Genomic DNA, 15,095 nt, shown 5'->3' with positions numbered 1-15,095 from the left:
TGATAAAAAAAATGGTAAAATGAAAATGTTATAATAAAATCTAATAGGAGATATTGTATGGGTGAAACATAGTTAAAAAAGATATGTAAAAAACAATAATTTATATCAATGACAACTAAAATAAAGTATAGGATGTATGGCTTAAAACTTATAGAAAATTATAATCAAAATAGTGATAGTGAGTATATAGATATGTGAAACTTTATGAAAGATTATTATGTACAAAAATAAATAAAAATACAATTCCTTAAACATGCTACGAAATGAAAAGTTAATTCTAAAAAAATAAAAAATAATTACATTACATTATCATAATTAAAATATAAGTTTGAATATTTTTATTGATGATATAATATTTAAAAACTAAGTAATACATTTGAATTTATTTTTAATTCCCATCAAAGCTTTCAATATTATTTTGTTTTTTTTTTCATAAAACATGGTTTGTTTGTTTGTTTTTTTTTTCATTTTAATCCTTTATAATATTCTCGCGTTATTTCTGAACTATGTAGCACAGATACTGACGCGAACATTGATATGACACAGATAAGAACACGAAGATACGTATAATCTTTAAAATGTAAGACACGAGAATATATATATATATATATAATATAATTATGAATTATATAAATTGACAATAAAGATTTATTTGCACAAGTATGTTTCAGTTTTTTTTAACAAAATGATGTTTATCATGGCTGGTTCAGAATGATTTGTTCCTTATTTTTATAATCATACAATAAATTTGAGTTTTTAAAAAATAATGTATTTATTATTTTTAAAATTGTGTTAGAACCGTGCTATAATTATCAGAAATCCAACAAATATTTTTTGAATTTGACACTTCACCAATACGTGTCCTACAAGTGTCATTGTCGAATATGTGTCACGCCATTTAAGAGGAGTATCTGAACCTCATAGTTTTTGAATCATAAAAATGTCTTAATTTTCTTTTTTTGATTTTTATATTACATTATTTTTAATATATTATTGTGAAATTTGGTCAAACTTATTTTAATAATATTTTTTCAAACTTATATTTTGAAAAAAAGGAGTTACTTTTGAAATAAAATATATTTTTTTATGTAACTCAAAGATTTTAAATTTTATATCATATCAACACATTTCAATAAAAAATAAATAAAAAATTAATATATAACTCCATTAATTACAATGTTAAATGTTACTTCCTCTAATTTAAAACATAATTAAATACACCAATAGATTTAATTATTTTTCAAAAAAAAATCTTAGTTACAAATTAAATTAACTTTTAATATTAATTATTTATAACTTTTTCATTATTCTTTGTTTCAAAACACAAATATTCATCATAGTTAATAAAGATAAATAAGAAAAAATAAATCTAGGATTACATTAAAAATTTTAAATATTAAAACAGGGTTATAATTTGTTTACAATAATAACAAATATTTGTAATTATTATAATAATTATTAAAATGAAAAAATGTTACTAAAATCTATATTGAAGTTATACAAATTATGTAAAAAAAAAATACTAATGAAGAAATGTTTTTTGTTAAAATTTATAATATAGAAATTATATTGTAATTATTCATCTCACTAGTTACAATTTGTTATTTAAGGATGTCAAATAAAATTGTACTCATCTTTTAGTTTGTATGAATGATTTCAATTTTAATGAATAATATCCACATTAAAGGTATAAAGACTATTAGTATGTATATATTCACATAGTTTCTTTCCCGTGTTAAATTGATATAACACACTTTTAATTTTAGTTTATTAAATAACTTAAAAAGCTTATTTTCTTAAGTCTTTTATTTTATTTGAATTTTCACTATTAATTTTTTTATTCTCTCTCAAATGGTTAAACACTGATATCACCAAATTTATTCACATTTAGAAGATATTTTTTTTCTCATCACAATCTTAACTATATATATTTATATATATTTATGTGAATTATTTTCAAACAATACCAAATGAATTTTTCTTATGATTTCAAACAAGTTGGTTGTTGAATTTGTTAGGATAAAAACAGAAAAAAATCTGAACGAAAGGAAGTTAGATAGATCATTCACATTATTCAGTTATAATTTAATTATTATAACAATTTTTTATTGTTTTATATATTAATAAGCATGTTAATTTTAAATTTAATATATAAATGCAGTATTAAAAAATTTATTATTACTAATATTTATTATTATTATTATTTCAGTTAATATTGCTATTTAAGTTAATATTAGTATTTAAGTTAGTATTATTATTTTGTTGTAGATATAAATGCAATATTAGCAGTGAAGGAGTATTGGTTCTGGCGAAGTTACTTGGAAGGAGATGAAGTAGAAAAAAAAAAGTAATTTTACAATTAAGTATAATGTTTATAGGAAAAGAGTAAATAAATCTCCAATATATATTAAAAGTTAAAATGATACATAAATTTAAATAAGTCATTAAATAATAAATTGTAAATATAAAAAGTCCATCATTAGAAAACATTAATAAGCTCAATGTTAGAAATTAATGCAATAATCATAATTTATTGTAAGAGTTATACTTATATTTTTTTAATTAATTAATAATGCAAAAATATATATATTCACATTGCATACAAATCATATCTTTAAATATTTATGAAAAAAAAGTATTGAATGTTTTTTTCAAAACATTTAATGTTATTAAATGCTTTTATTTCAAAATATTAAATGTTATTAAATGTTTTTTATAACATTAAAACATTTTTTAATATTTTTATAAATATTAAAAAGTTAGAGTTAACAAAACTCTCATTATAACATGATAAAATTACTCAAATCAAAATATTTTAAGAAAAAAAAACTGATAAAAAGTATTATATATATATATATTTATTATGTCATAATTTTATTTTTTAAATATTTATATATGATGAGGAACATAATTTCAGTTACACTAAAAATATTTAATTATAATTTTTTTAAATTGTAATTATGAATAAATTTATTACTTATATAATATTTATATAGTTAATTTTATTTGGGTTTTAAATGTTATTTTTGTTAAATATTTTATTTTTAGTCATACTAGATGGTTTAATCTCTTTTAAATGGTCTAACTGTTATGCGGAGTATATTGTCCAACAATTCATCTCTTAAGACTTAGATGAAAAAACACCTCAACAACATAAAGAAGTTTAATGAAGACGAATATGTAGAAAAAGTCTATATAATAAAGTGGACTTTAAGCCTAACTCAAACCCATACTCATAAGATTGAGGTTTGCACGCACTTATATACAATGAAATGTCCTCATCTCTAGTCAATGTAGAATCTCCAACACCCCCCCTCACGTCGAGAGTGACAACTCGTGCGTGGGATAACATATGATGGGTGGTTCGATAACGACCCGATAGCAGGTGGTTTGATTAGCCCAACAAATACTCGCTAGGATAGGCTCAAAATGACTCAGATACCATGTGGTCTAATGTAAATGTCTTAGACCAGATCGTCGTATAAAAAGAAATGTTGCACTAATACATAAGTCCGATAGAGATTCTACGGTTGGGTTTCCATGAATCAAAACTAGGAACAAAATCTCAGTAAAAAAATTAAAGAATAAAATCTAAAATATTTCAACAAAAAAATTGGAAGCAAATTATTTGTAAAAGAAAAGAAGAAAAACAATTTGCAACAAAACTGAAAACAAATTCAAGAATTATGGGAAATTGAAAACTAAGAAATAAAAACAAACAATATATAAGATACAATATAATTATGAAATCTATGGAACAAAGAGACTTATAAATACACACACGTTTTTAAACAAAAATCATAAAATCCCATTTTGGGAGACGTTCATAGAACAAAATGTTTTCTTATTTTATTCTTTGTATTTATTTCACTTTGTCTTTGCATGAAAAACTAAACTTTTTTCGGTTGATTTTCTTGTGATTTTGTCATGGATTTTGATATTCTATGCAATTAAGGTTTTGTTCTTCAATTTGTAACATGTTGTGCTAGACGGTCTAGTCTTTTTTAAGTTTAAATTTTTGTTATGAAAATTATTTTTTAATACATGTTGATAATTCAATTACGTCATTTAGTTTGAGGTTTTATTTATTTTGCATTATTTGAACAACCTCTTATATGCTTAATTCAAGAGGGAAAACACTTAAAAATCTTATAAGTAGATGCATTAAGATGAGTAATGTCATGAATGACTTAAAACACACATGTTTCATTAATAAGTTTATACTGAATTGATTGATACATGTTTGATCAATTCAATATATTTTTATATATATAGCAACAGATGAAAAACTCATTGTTGAATGAACTTAAGTCTCAACCTATTCGTAGTATTTTCTATTGTCTATTGTATTTTTTAAAGGTTTATTTGACAATTGTGTTCCACCTTACAACCCAATAAATATTAATATTTTAATCATTTATAAAAATTTATAATTTTGTTAATTTTGATTTTTTTTAACATTTTACATTTTGTTTGTATTTTCATTAAGGAGGATTTTTCTTTTTCTTTTTACAAATATTAATATTTATTATTGTTGTAGGGTGGAGTAGGATTATCAAAATATCATAACCCTTTATTTTTATGCACAACAATCACAAACTCCTTTACTTTATTATTTTATTTACATTTTTAAACCTTGTAAATTTAATTTTAATATTAATATTAGTTTTTAAAATAGAATTTAAATTTTTATTAATTTAATATTAATATTGGAATTAAAATTTGTATTTTAGTTGAAAAATTAAGATTTTAATTTAATATTAAAGTAAAGATAAAAATGATGCTTTATATTTGATTACAAATTTAACTAAATAAAGATTAGTAGAATTTATTTATTTATCTTTAATTAAATCAATATCTAAAATTTCATTGAAATTTGAAGGACTACAAATTAAACTTAAAAATTTAGTTCAAATATGAATATAATTTTATTGATATTTTTGTTGTGATTTTTATATCCTTGATTGTTATATGTTTAACATATTGATACTAAGTTTGGGGTGCTCAATCCTTAATAATGCATATTTTTAATTTTAGATATTCACTACAAAAAAAGTGTATATTGTGGCGATTATTTTCGTATAAATTGACGTTTATAACCGCCACAATATACGCTTGTGGCGGTTTGCCAAACCGCCATAGAACTGGCCGCCACAAAGTTTAATGTAGCGGTTTTACGCTACCCGTCACAACACCCACCACTTTAAACATAGTGTAAGTAGTGACGGTTTTTATATGTAAGTAGTGTTAGTTATAACTGTCGCAATTTACATTCATTGAAAAAGATTCTGGCGCCATATTATACGTAAGTAGTGTCAGTTATAGTTGTCGCAATTTACATTCATTGAAGAAGATTTTGACGCCATAATATACGTAAGTAATGGCGGTTTTAACTGACGTAATTTTAATTCTGAATAAATAAAATTTAACCACCACTTTTTTATAATCTTTTTTATAATCTGTTTTATACAATTATAAAATTTAACCACCACTTTTTCATAATAAAATAAAATAATGTATAAAGTTATAATCATCCATTCATTTCATTGAAAATTAAAGCACACATAATAATGTTCAAAAGTTTATATGTAATTGAAAATTAAAACACAAAAATTTCATACATCCCTAATCAAGTTTAAAATTAAAACACACATCCCTAATCAGTTTTTCTTCCAGCACTTGATCCTATTACTTGATTAGGTTAGGTGATGGAGCACCACTTCCATAATCCAATGCCTGAAATAAATAATTTTAAGTTAATGAATTTGTATGTTTATAATTATAAAATAAAAGACACCAATAAATATTTAAATATATTAATACCTCATTGGTGGATGCATGAACCAAATTAGCTATCATTGCAACAAAATGTTCTGGAACATCTTTTCTTGAAAGAATGTATGCAAGCAAAGTGTTCATTTGATTTTTCATAGTTGCAAGCTCATTTTCCATTTGAGTTACCTTGTCCTCCACATTTGACGAAGTTGAACTAGAGGAAGCTTGGTTCATACCACTTAGCCTTGTTGTGGATCCTTTGAAAGCAAGGCTGGGACAAGCTCCATATGATAGCCCTCTAACTCGACCCGGATGCTCTTTACCAAATATGACACCAATTGGATCTTCTGGTAAAATACACACATATGGTTTATTTATAGATAGGAAAAATAACAGGATAACATAATAGAATAACAGAAACTATGAGCTAAGCCTGTTACATTCAACATACATTAATAAAACATCATTGATCTATTTACATGACCTAACACATCGCCAACATTTCTTACTTCGAAGAAGGTAATCTCATTCAATCCATTAACATATTGTGTTGCCACAATAAACATATTAAATATTAAGCTTACCTGTATGCATCAACAATTTCTTGATATGGACTTGTGAGACTGTTGGTCCTAAAATATGTAGGTGGTGATTCCAGTGCATCCATTGAATGAAATATTATGCCAACCTCAGAATTGCTGTCAAAAGTTGCACGTTGCAGTGCCTCATGAATTTGGAAAATTGAAAGATGCAATCTCTTTAATAGATAATATAAAGAAAAGATGTTTGCAAATACAGGCATCAACCCTCTCCAACAAGACATTTTTTGGTGACATCAAAGTTTAACATATTCAGTGTATCATACACAGTATTCTCTCTTCTTACCTAACACAAGATGATAAGAATGAGAGTTGTTGGTTCATAATAAATGTCCATCCCTTGCAAAGGCTAATAAGGTATTAGAAATGCCTTACAAATACATCACAAGGAACAAGAATGTATTCAGAAGCTAATTCTTACCATGTCCATCCATATTGTTAAAGGGCCTCCTACAGAAGTTAGAGCCTTGTTCCGATGCCTAATTCCAGCTTCTAGAGTTGCCTCTAAGTCAGCAAGACGTGCTGAAACTTGTAACCATAAGCTACATTTTCTATTAGAATCATACAATCTCCATTATAATATCTAAAAAAATATCCTTGGTAACTGTTGCATCTGATAATATTTTAGAATATGATTTGAAAACCAAACACTTAAATACACCATCCTACTACTTGATGTGAGACCTTATGCATCCTATAATACCGAGGTCCCTATCAGAATATCTTGTATATCTCTTATATATTGATTCTTTATTCAATTAAACTAAGGAATCTAGCATTCATCTTAATATTTGTTACTGCTTTGTCTATCACAATATTAAATTCAAATTATTCAACCTCCTTTTTCACCTTTCCTTTTTTACCCTATCTAAAACCTAATAATCTAAATAAACTGAAGGAGTAGTATCACCAACCATAACACTGTTCTACTGCTATCTCTTTATACACTTGACTATTTGTCTCTCTTGGTTTAAGTCCACCTTTTTTAAGCGTTATTACATATCACTTAAGAATGGTTTCCATACTTCTTATGTTTCATGATTTCTTTTCTTATTTAATTAGTATATGAAATCAAGTAATCATTAAATTTGGGTCACCGTTTTATCAATAGTCTTTTTTCTCTTCTCTCTACACTTAAACCCAATAATTTTAACGGTTTCCAACTTCCCATTTTTCAATCAACAATAATAACATGTAATTCTATAAAGCAGCATTAAGAACCTGAAGGACAAGGCACTACAGTTTCAATTTAAAGAACGAAAGTATTAAAGAGCACCAAAAGAAATCCTTTTGGATTGGGAAACAAGATAGATATTAGGATAAACTTTGATATTTCTTCTTAGAAATTTGGCTTATGGGCTATCTTTATCCACAAAACCATTTTGTAAGGAGAAACTGCCCAAGCTTTATAAGAACTACATTAGTCATATCTCTAGTTTAATGTGAGATTTAAACACATCCCCTCATGCCATGTATATCAAAACCATGGACAAATATAGGTCACCCAGTAACAACATTTCCCCATGCCTAGAAATAAACATCTATTGTAGACTAACATGAGTGATATAACGGATCTAAGATGGACTCAAATACAATTTCAGAATTCGTAATTAGGGGTTAACTCACCACACAAATTTGGCTTATATGGTAAGGAGTGTCCAAGCCTTATAATGACTACATTAGTTATAATACATGATATATTTGTAGTTGATGTGGGATCTGAACAATATTATAATATTGAATTTCAGACAATTTTCCCCCATAGAAACATCATTAAGGCTTATGGTGAAACTAAAAGCAATGGAAAATAGAGCATCACAGTTAAGGACTTTAACTATGTGAAATATGGATCCGTAGTGTGCAAAGCCAAGCTTTATGCTCCACGTAAGGACTCTCCATTCAACATACCTACCAATGTTGAACGAGGGAACAAACTTGCTGAAGTTGTGTTGAAGGCTAAGCCATTTGTTTATGCTTAAAAGAAGCATTTCAAAGAATGTGAAAAGCCCAAGCCTTCACCAACTCCATACTAATTCAAAGAGGAAAAAATGTTCTTAATCTGGACATACATACCTCTGATGTTATTTGCCTCTGCTTACTTTTATCTTCAGGGATAGGGTAACAGTTTGCACCAAATGCATCACAAATTTTCAGGATCTTTATTCTTGCTTGCTCCCCAGAGAAGAACACAACAAAGACAATTTTCTCAACCTGAAAATAAAAACAGGAATCGGTCATCAGGAAGAGCAATAATAAATTATTAGGAAATAAACAAACTGGGCAAGGGATTGGTGGAAGTAATAGCATGTTAAATACAGATTAACAAAACTACAGCCTAATGATCAATATTCTTTAAATTGATAAGGAAGATAATCATCTCAGTTGAAATAGGATCAGCTGGTGCCTGATTGAAAAACATATTCCCTCTCGAAACAACATCCTTTCAAATCTAAGAACCTTGAATTTACAAATTATCCCACTGATAAATCTTAAACCAGATTGATTTGATGGTGCAGGCGTAATTTCCTGTGAAATAAACCATTTAGACAAAATTGAAAAAGAAAAAAGAAACTAGTAACAAAATTTACACTTTATAGAGTAGAAAAATATCAACAGTAATAAGAAATGTCACAAGGAACCTGTTCAAACAAAAATGGTGTCTCAACATAGTTTTCATTTGAGAAAACATTCTCCTCCAATTCTCGCTCTTCTGAAACAACAACACCACGGCTTGAAACAAGAAAACTACATGCCTGAAATATGTGCACAATATTATATATCTTACAAAAATGAGACAGTATGTAGGAATTTGCTAATAAAAAAAAAACAGAATTACATTCATAGTTAAAAGTAAAATATCATTGATATTTGACGCAATACATTATAATTGAAAAATTCAACTACCTCTAGCGCCACCACATGAAATAAGATTGGTTAGATTGAAATGCAAAAAAGTGTAGAAGTGGAAGTCATTTTCGGATAATGAACAAATCCTTCCGCGGAGGTGTCGATGGTGGCGATTTCGGATAATCGCGAAAGGATTTCGTATAGCACGGTGACAACTTCGCGACAGCTTCGTGAGGAGGGTTCATAAGGGCTTCGCAGTGAGGGCTTCACAGTAAGGGCTTCGCAGTGTGGGTTTCGCGGTGAGGGCTCCATGTTTAGGCAAAGAGAGGTTTGAACGTTTAGGTTTGACTACGAGGGTTCGTGAAAAGCATTTAGGGTTTCATGTTTAGGCAAAGTGAGAGGTTTGAGTGTTTAGGCAAATAGAGGAAAGAAATTTTCGTTTCCCAATAGTTAAATCAGATTTTCAAAAATAATTAACAATAAACTAATTTCGATTATCAAAAATATTTTTAAAAATAATTGAGAATAATGAGGGAAGGAAAAATTGTTTTTATTCTGAAGGATAATTGTGACGGTTGAAAATGACATATTTTGAAAGATAATTGTGGCGGTTAGTCAAATGACGTATTATACTGAAATTTGTGGCGGTTATTAATAACCGCCATATTAAAACTGTCACTTATTACACGATTTTTTGTAGTGATTCATATTTTAAGTATTGTATTGACAACATTTTAGTTGTACATTGTCATATATTGTGATGGAGATCAAGCTCAAGTAGACATGGAGGCCAATCATCAAGAGCAAGAAGAGGTTGAGGCTCAAATGGAGGACGCTCATGGAGATAATAGCCCACCTCAAAGGCTTACAAGGAGCATGTTCAAGGCTTTAGGAGCTAATGGATGTTTGTTTTCTCTTTTTGTAATTTCTTTGTTTGAAGGTGCTTAGAGGGAAACATAAGAAACCTCTTTTGTAAAAGCATCTTTAGGTCTTTAGTTTAGGAAACTTAGGGGGGTGTGCGTTTAGTAGGGAGGTGCCAAACTAAGAGAGGAAGTCACACCTTCCTCATGCTCTAGGATTGGCGCCACTTTTTGGGGGGAATTTTGTAGTGATTCATATTTTAAGTATTGTATTGACAACATTTTAGTTGTACATTGTCATATATTGTATTAAGTAAACCTTCCTTTTTCGTTTCAGATTCGTCCAATTTAAATTATTCATATATTTTCTTATATTTAAAAAGAAAAAGGAGATAATAGTGATAATCATTATATTGAACTTGAAACGTTCATTTCATGTTACTTGAAAATCAATATGAAATATTGTTGAAATTTTGTCAAGTACAAGTAAAGCAAATTAATGTTTATGCACTAATGAAATATATATATATATATATATATATATATATATATATATAAATCTTGAATTAAACAAGTGTACCATAAGGATGAGTTTAATGATTTATAATGTAATGAATTTATTTTAATTTGTAGACAAACTTTGAGTTTAAGAGTTTCGATTTCATTACACATGAACTCATGTTCTTAGAATTCTTTATGAATAGGTATAGTCCCCCATATTTATGTATCGTTTTTGTTAACATATGGGTTTTGGTCTAGTCCCCCCATATTTTTGTATTTTCTTTCTTTTTTTATTTTTTTAATAATATTTTTTTCATATGATGGCAAATGATTATTGTTACTTAAGGTGTCAGTCTAGCTGAGATGTCAAGTTGCATAGTGATGTCTAACATGAAAGCTTTAATAAAAAAAACATGATAAGGTTTTACATTTATGGCAAATACAATGACAGGTTCCTTTGTGAGAAATATGGTATAGACAAGGAGACATGATAATCACTTATTCAAATTAGACAAGATCCCATTACACTTTATTAAATCATATCATGAAATACACCATTTATCTATATTAATTTTTTTTAGCGAATGAGAAAGAAAGCTCAAAACATCCAATAAAAGAATGTTACCTCCACAAACTGCCTTGGGAAGAGTATGACTTGTTGGAAAAAAAAATAATGGAAGAGAAGATAAGGAGGAAAAAGTACACGTCTTATGATGAAGGGGTTCTTTCTCATTTCTACCTTATAGTTGACATGAGAAATGAAAGTTAGCTCAAAGTAAAGTAGGAGGACATATGACATAGGAGAAATAACAAGAGATTTCTCAATGAATTTCAAGTTGATAATAATATGAAAATATTGTCATATTTATTTTTTGCATTACATATTAAATGTAAAATAACATATTATATTGTTGTTTTTATGATGGCCTAGTCGAGCAAAAGTCACACAAAAAATTGTTTCACAAACCTACCATGACATACCGACCAGTGAGGTACCCCAAGCCTCACTCTTTCTTTTAATTATTTTACTTATTTTACTATTTTTACTATAAATTTTGGTTGCTTTTTTGTTGTTGTTTCCACTGTAGATTTTTCTTGATTTTTATACTAGTTTTTTAGCAGGATTTTGCTAAATTTATTGTATACAAAACCTTCTTACGCTAATTTGTGTCATAACAATTCTATTATATACATGAGTCACATGATCATGATGCACATAGTAGGAATGCTTTTCAATGGAGGATTAAGTGAGTTGAAGTTATTATCTTATTGGTCGAAGGGTGATGATGTTTTGATTACTCATTCGTTAACAGTTGAGATATTGACTAACTTCTCGAAAAATAATTGCAATACCAATGTAGCATAAAATTTTGTCACATTTAGAGGATATGACATTCTATTTTGATATTTGCTCACAATTTAAATGTCCCTTTCCGGATCAATAATTGTTTCATTCTATTTACCACCCACAATGTATATCAATCCTCTACTTAATTTATTTCTTCCACCACTATTGAACATAGAGATAATCCTCTAATCAAGTATTTTAGTTTTCTACCAGTTTAATGTTTTTAATATATTCCAGTCCCTTTAAAGAAAAAATCGACCATTTATTTTCTAGAAAACACAACTAAAAATCTTGTAATTTGTTAAGACCTCCACGATTATGGTTTACTACACTTTATATTAGCGTTGAGACATGGTTTACTACACAAAGATATGTTTAAATTACGGAATAACATGATTTTATAGTTCATATAATGCATTATAAATCACTAAACTTTCCTTTTTAGTGCTATTAATGCATGTAATGTCTTATATGGTAAATCCAATTCATCCTCATATAATCCATGTGTGATTTATCCTAAGGTATTTAGTTTTTCATTGAAACTATTATAATCATGTTTTTTTTTTTAGTTTCAATAAATTAACTTAGTTGAATTTCATATATTAATACAATAAGCACCAAAGAAATTATGAGTATGATTATTATGTCATGCATGTGGACCACAGTCTTTGTCAATATTATTGATTATTGGGAGCATGTATTAAAACACCTTAAATAGTTTGAAAAAAAAAAGTTATTAGAGGTTTCTTATGTGATATTGTGAAAAAAACTAATATTTACTTCATATTTCAACTTTGTGTCGTTGATGAGTCCGTACACACAAACACAACTGAAGAGATTATGTTTGGTACTTAGACATCTTCATTTCATATAACTACTTTGATTTTTATTAACATTTATGTTAATTTAGTTGTGTTTTAATGTTTTTACATTGAAATGTTCATGTATTTAATTTAGACAAGTTTTGGTATCCATTAGTCTTAATCATCATTCAAACTTCTTTTCCTCACAATTTGGTATGTTGTGTTAAGTGTATTTACAATTATAGACTAAGAAAAGCAAAAGACTAGTGAATTATTTAAAAAAAAACACAATATATTACATTGGTTATAGCTATAGTCAATGTAATATATATGGACAAAATGGTAATTTAAAAAAAATGTAACAAATTGCTTCATTCAAAGTCATAACCAATGTAATATAAATCTTCTTTCAATCTGTTATGCCCAGAAGCAGGGAAAAAGAGATAAAAGAGAGAATCGGGGGAGAGTGAGGGGAAAGAGAAAAAAAGAGGAGAAAAAGAGAGACGAAAAACAGAGTGCAAGAGTTTTTCACACACACATTACTAGTTTCCAGTTTCTGGTGGTTCTGTTGGACTAACTTGATCGTCGGAGTGCAAACGGCCGCTAGAGGCGCCGTCTGTGTGTTTTGCAGGTCACGTTTGGAACAGCAAGAGAAGGTCCTGAGGGTGATTCTGCAAAAGACGCAGTCGCGTAGACAGGGCAGAGAGTGCTACGAAGCGATTCCTCCCCGTTCGAGTTGCCGGCAGGATCACAATCATTTTTTTTCTTACCAAATTAGACATGTTACATCAATTAGGACTATAACTATTATAATATGTCCCCTCATATTTGTATTATCTTAACTCATTTTCATTGGAGTATTTGTCAAAGTTGTAATTTATGTATATATTACATCGATTACAAAATCAATATAAAACATGTCTCACTTTTTTTACATTGATGGAATTATTATTGACATTTTAATCCATATAAATTATTATCGATATAAAATATATATTTTATGAGTACTAATTAGATTAATCTACATTTATTTAAATGTCTAAATTGATTAATTAACTAATAACATTGCTTACTTTTAAATACTACTTCGTATTAGTGTTGAATAATAATCAATCAATAATGTTTTGAACTGTTTTATAAAATAATAAAATAAATAATGTAAACAATGTAATAAAAAATCATAAAAATAATAAATTAAATTACGCCTCACATAGTATAAATAGGATCAACAAAAGATAATTAAAAGATGGTTAATGTAGGTGTTAAAAGGGAGAGATTACTAGTGAGAAAAATATGGGGTTATGAGGTAAAAATGAATTGATCTAAACCTTAGTTATTTGAAGTTTGTGTTAATTTTGTGTCACAATTATATTTAACCAAATATCATATATGCCAATAATGTGTAAAAATTGAACAATAGAAGATATTGCTAAATTGAACTCTAGATGAAATTGTCACAAATGTTGTTAGAATGATTTTTTTTTCGGAAATACTTAAGGAAATTAAAAAATGAGAAGTTAAATAAAATGAACTTTTCACATAAATTAATATGGCATCACACACAAGTGAAAATATTGGTAAACTTGTTTCTTTTTTATTTTATTTTATTCTTGTGTAAGTGTTTAAGAAAAAAAAAAAGAGTATTCAATATGACAAATTTACATGATAACATAGATTAACTAAGATAATAGTTTAGTAGATATAGCCTACTATTAAATTGGATCTCAAATCTAAGTAAGAACAAAACAAATTGAAGAGAAGGAACAAACTAATTAACTTATTTCATACATTAATTTGTACAGAGTTTATGTCCTTATTTAAAGTTAATAAAAAATGTTATTTGGGATAAAAATGAAGAGAATCATCTATGCAGAATTTTTTTTTTAACTAATCTCTTTTTTGAAAGTGAAATAAAAAAACTATAATAATGAATAATAAAGGCTTACCAAACCAATGCTTATAAATGAGTAATGGATATGCTTGCAAGTTCAACAATACAAAATATAAATTATGAAAATATTGAAAAAATGTACATGGATTAATAAAATAGTAAAACTTAAAAGAAAGAAAAAAATCTATATTACTCATAAAATGTAACATAAAAAAATAATATATCTAAATTTTTAAATTAAAAAACTATGAATAGAAATAAAAAAGGGAAACCATTATTCTGAGTGCATGACGTGTATTAACAAAAAGTATCATTAGGTGTGTTTTGTTAAGATTGGAATTCTTGGGCTTCATGCCATGTTTGAAAGATGCTGGGACAAATTCTTCTTGCACCTAAGAAATTGTAACCTCCACCTATCCTTTTCTGAAATTTCTAAAATTATCTTTTGTTTTGAAATTAAAAATTCAGAAT

At 27.2% G+C, this 15,095-nt stretch overlaps 1 protein-coding gene across 6 annotated transcripts; it reads right to left on the bottom strand.

Moving 5' to 3' along the window:
• Nucleotides 1-5,517: 5,517 nt before the first annotated feature.
• Nucleotides 5,518-9,629, bottom strand: LOC137828952 (uncharacterized). Of its 6 annotated transcripts, none has more exons than XM_068635725.1 (7): nucleotides 9,279-9,629; nucleotides 9,014-9,127; nucleotides 6,796-8,585; nucleotides 6,661-6,723; nucleotides 6,360-6,473; nucleotides 5,824-6,122; nucleotides 5,518-5,736 (listed from the first exon to the last, which is right to left on the bottom strand). In XM_068635725.1, exons 5-7 carry the CDS (start codon nucleotides 6,436-6,438, stop codon nucleotides 5,689-5,691), a joined length of 426 nt encoding a protein of 141 aa, XP_068491826.1. In that variant the 5' UTR covers nucleotides 6,439-6,473; nucleotides 6,661-6,723; nucleotides 6,796-8,585; nucleotides 9,014-9,127; nucleotides 9,279-9,629; the 3' UTR covers nucleotides 5,518-5,688. The 6 variants fall into 6 exon arrangements, with proteins under 6 accessions (XP_068491826.1, XP_068491828.1, XP_068491830.1 ...); XM_068635727.1 differs by having other exon boundaries at nucleotides 6,360-6,723; nucleotides 6,796-6,916; nucleotides 8,448-8,585; XM_068635729.1 differs by having other exon boundaries at nucleotides 6,360-6,723; nucleotides 6,796-6,896; nucleotides 8,448-8,585.
• Between the last annotated feature and the right edge of the window lie 5,466 nt (nucleotides 9,630-15,095).

The sequence above is a fragment of the Phaseolus vulgaris genome, chromosome 7 (assembly GCF_000499845.2).
Source record: "Phaseolus vulgaris cultivar G19833 chromosome 7, P. vulgaris v2.0, whole genome shotgun sequence".
In the NCBI taxonomy this organism is placed as follows: domain Eukaryota; kingdom Viridiplantae; phylum Streptophyta; class Magnoliopsida; order Fabales; family Fabaceae; genus Phaseolus; species Phaseolus vulgaris.
Note: the sequence above shows the minus strand (reverse complement) of the source record. Positions and strands in the feature narration are given on the sequence as shown.

Excerpts from the sequence above, each read along its gene's own strand:
- LOC137828952 (XM_068635726.1), bottom strand. The coding sequence starts at position 6,438 with ATGCACTGGAATCACCACCTACATATTTTAGGACCAACAGTCTCACAA. Across the intron at positions 6,123-6,359 it reads GAAATTGTTGATGCATACAG|AAGATCCAATTGGTGTCATA; the intron begins GTAAGCTTAATA and ends GTATTTTACCAG. Across the intron at positions 5,737-5,823 it reads TTCATGCATCCACCAATGAG|GCATTGGATTATGGAAGTGG; the intron begins GTATTAATATAT and ends TATTTATTTCAG.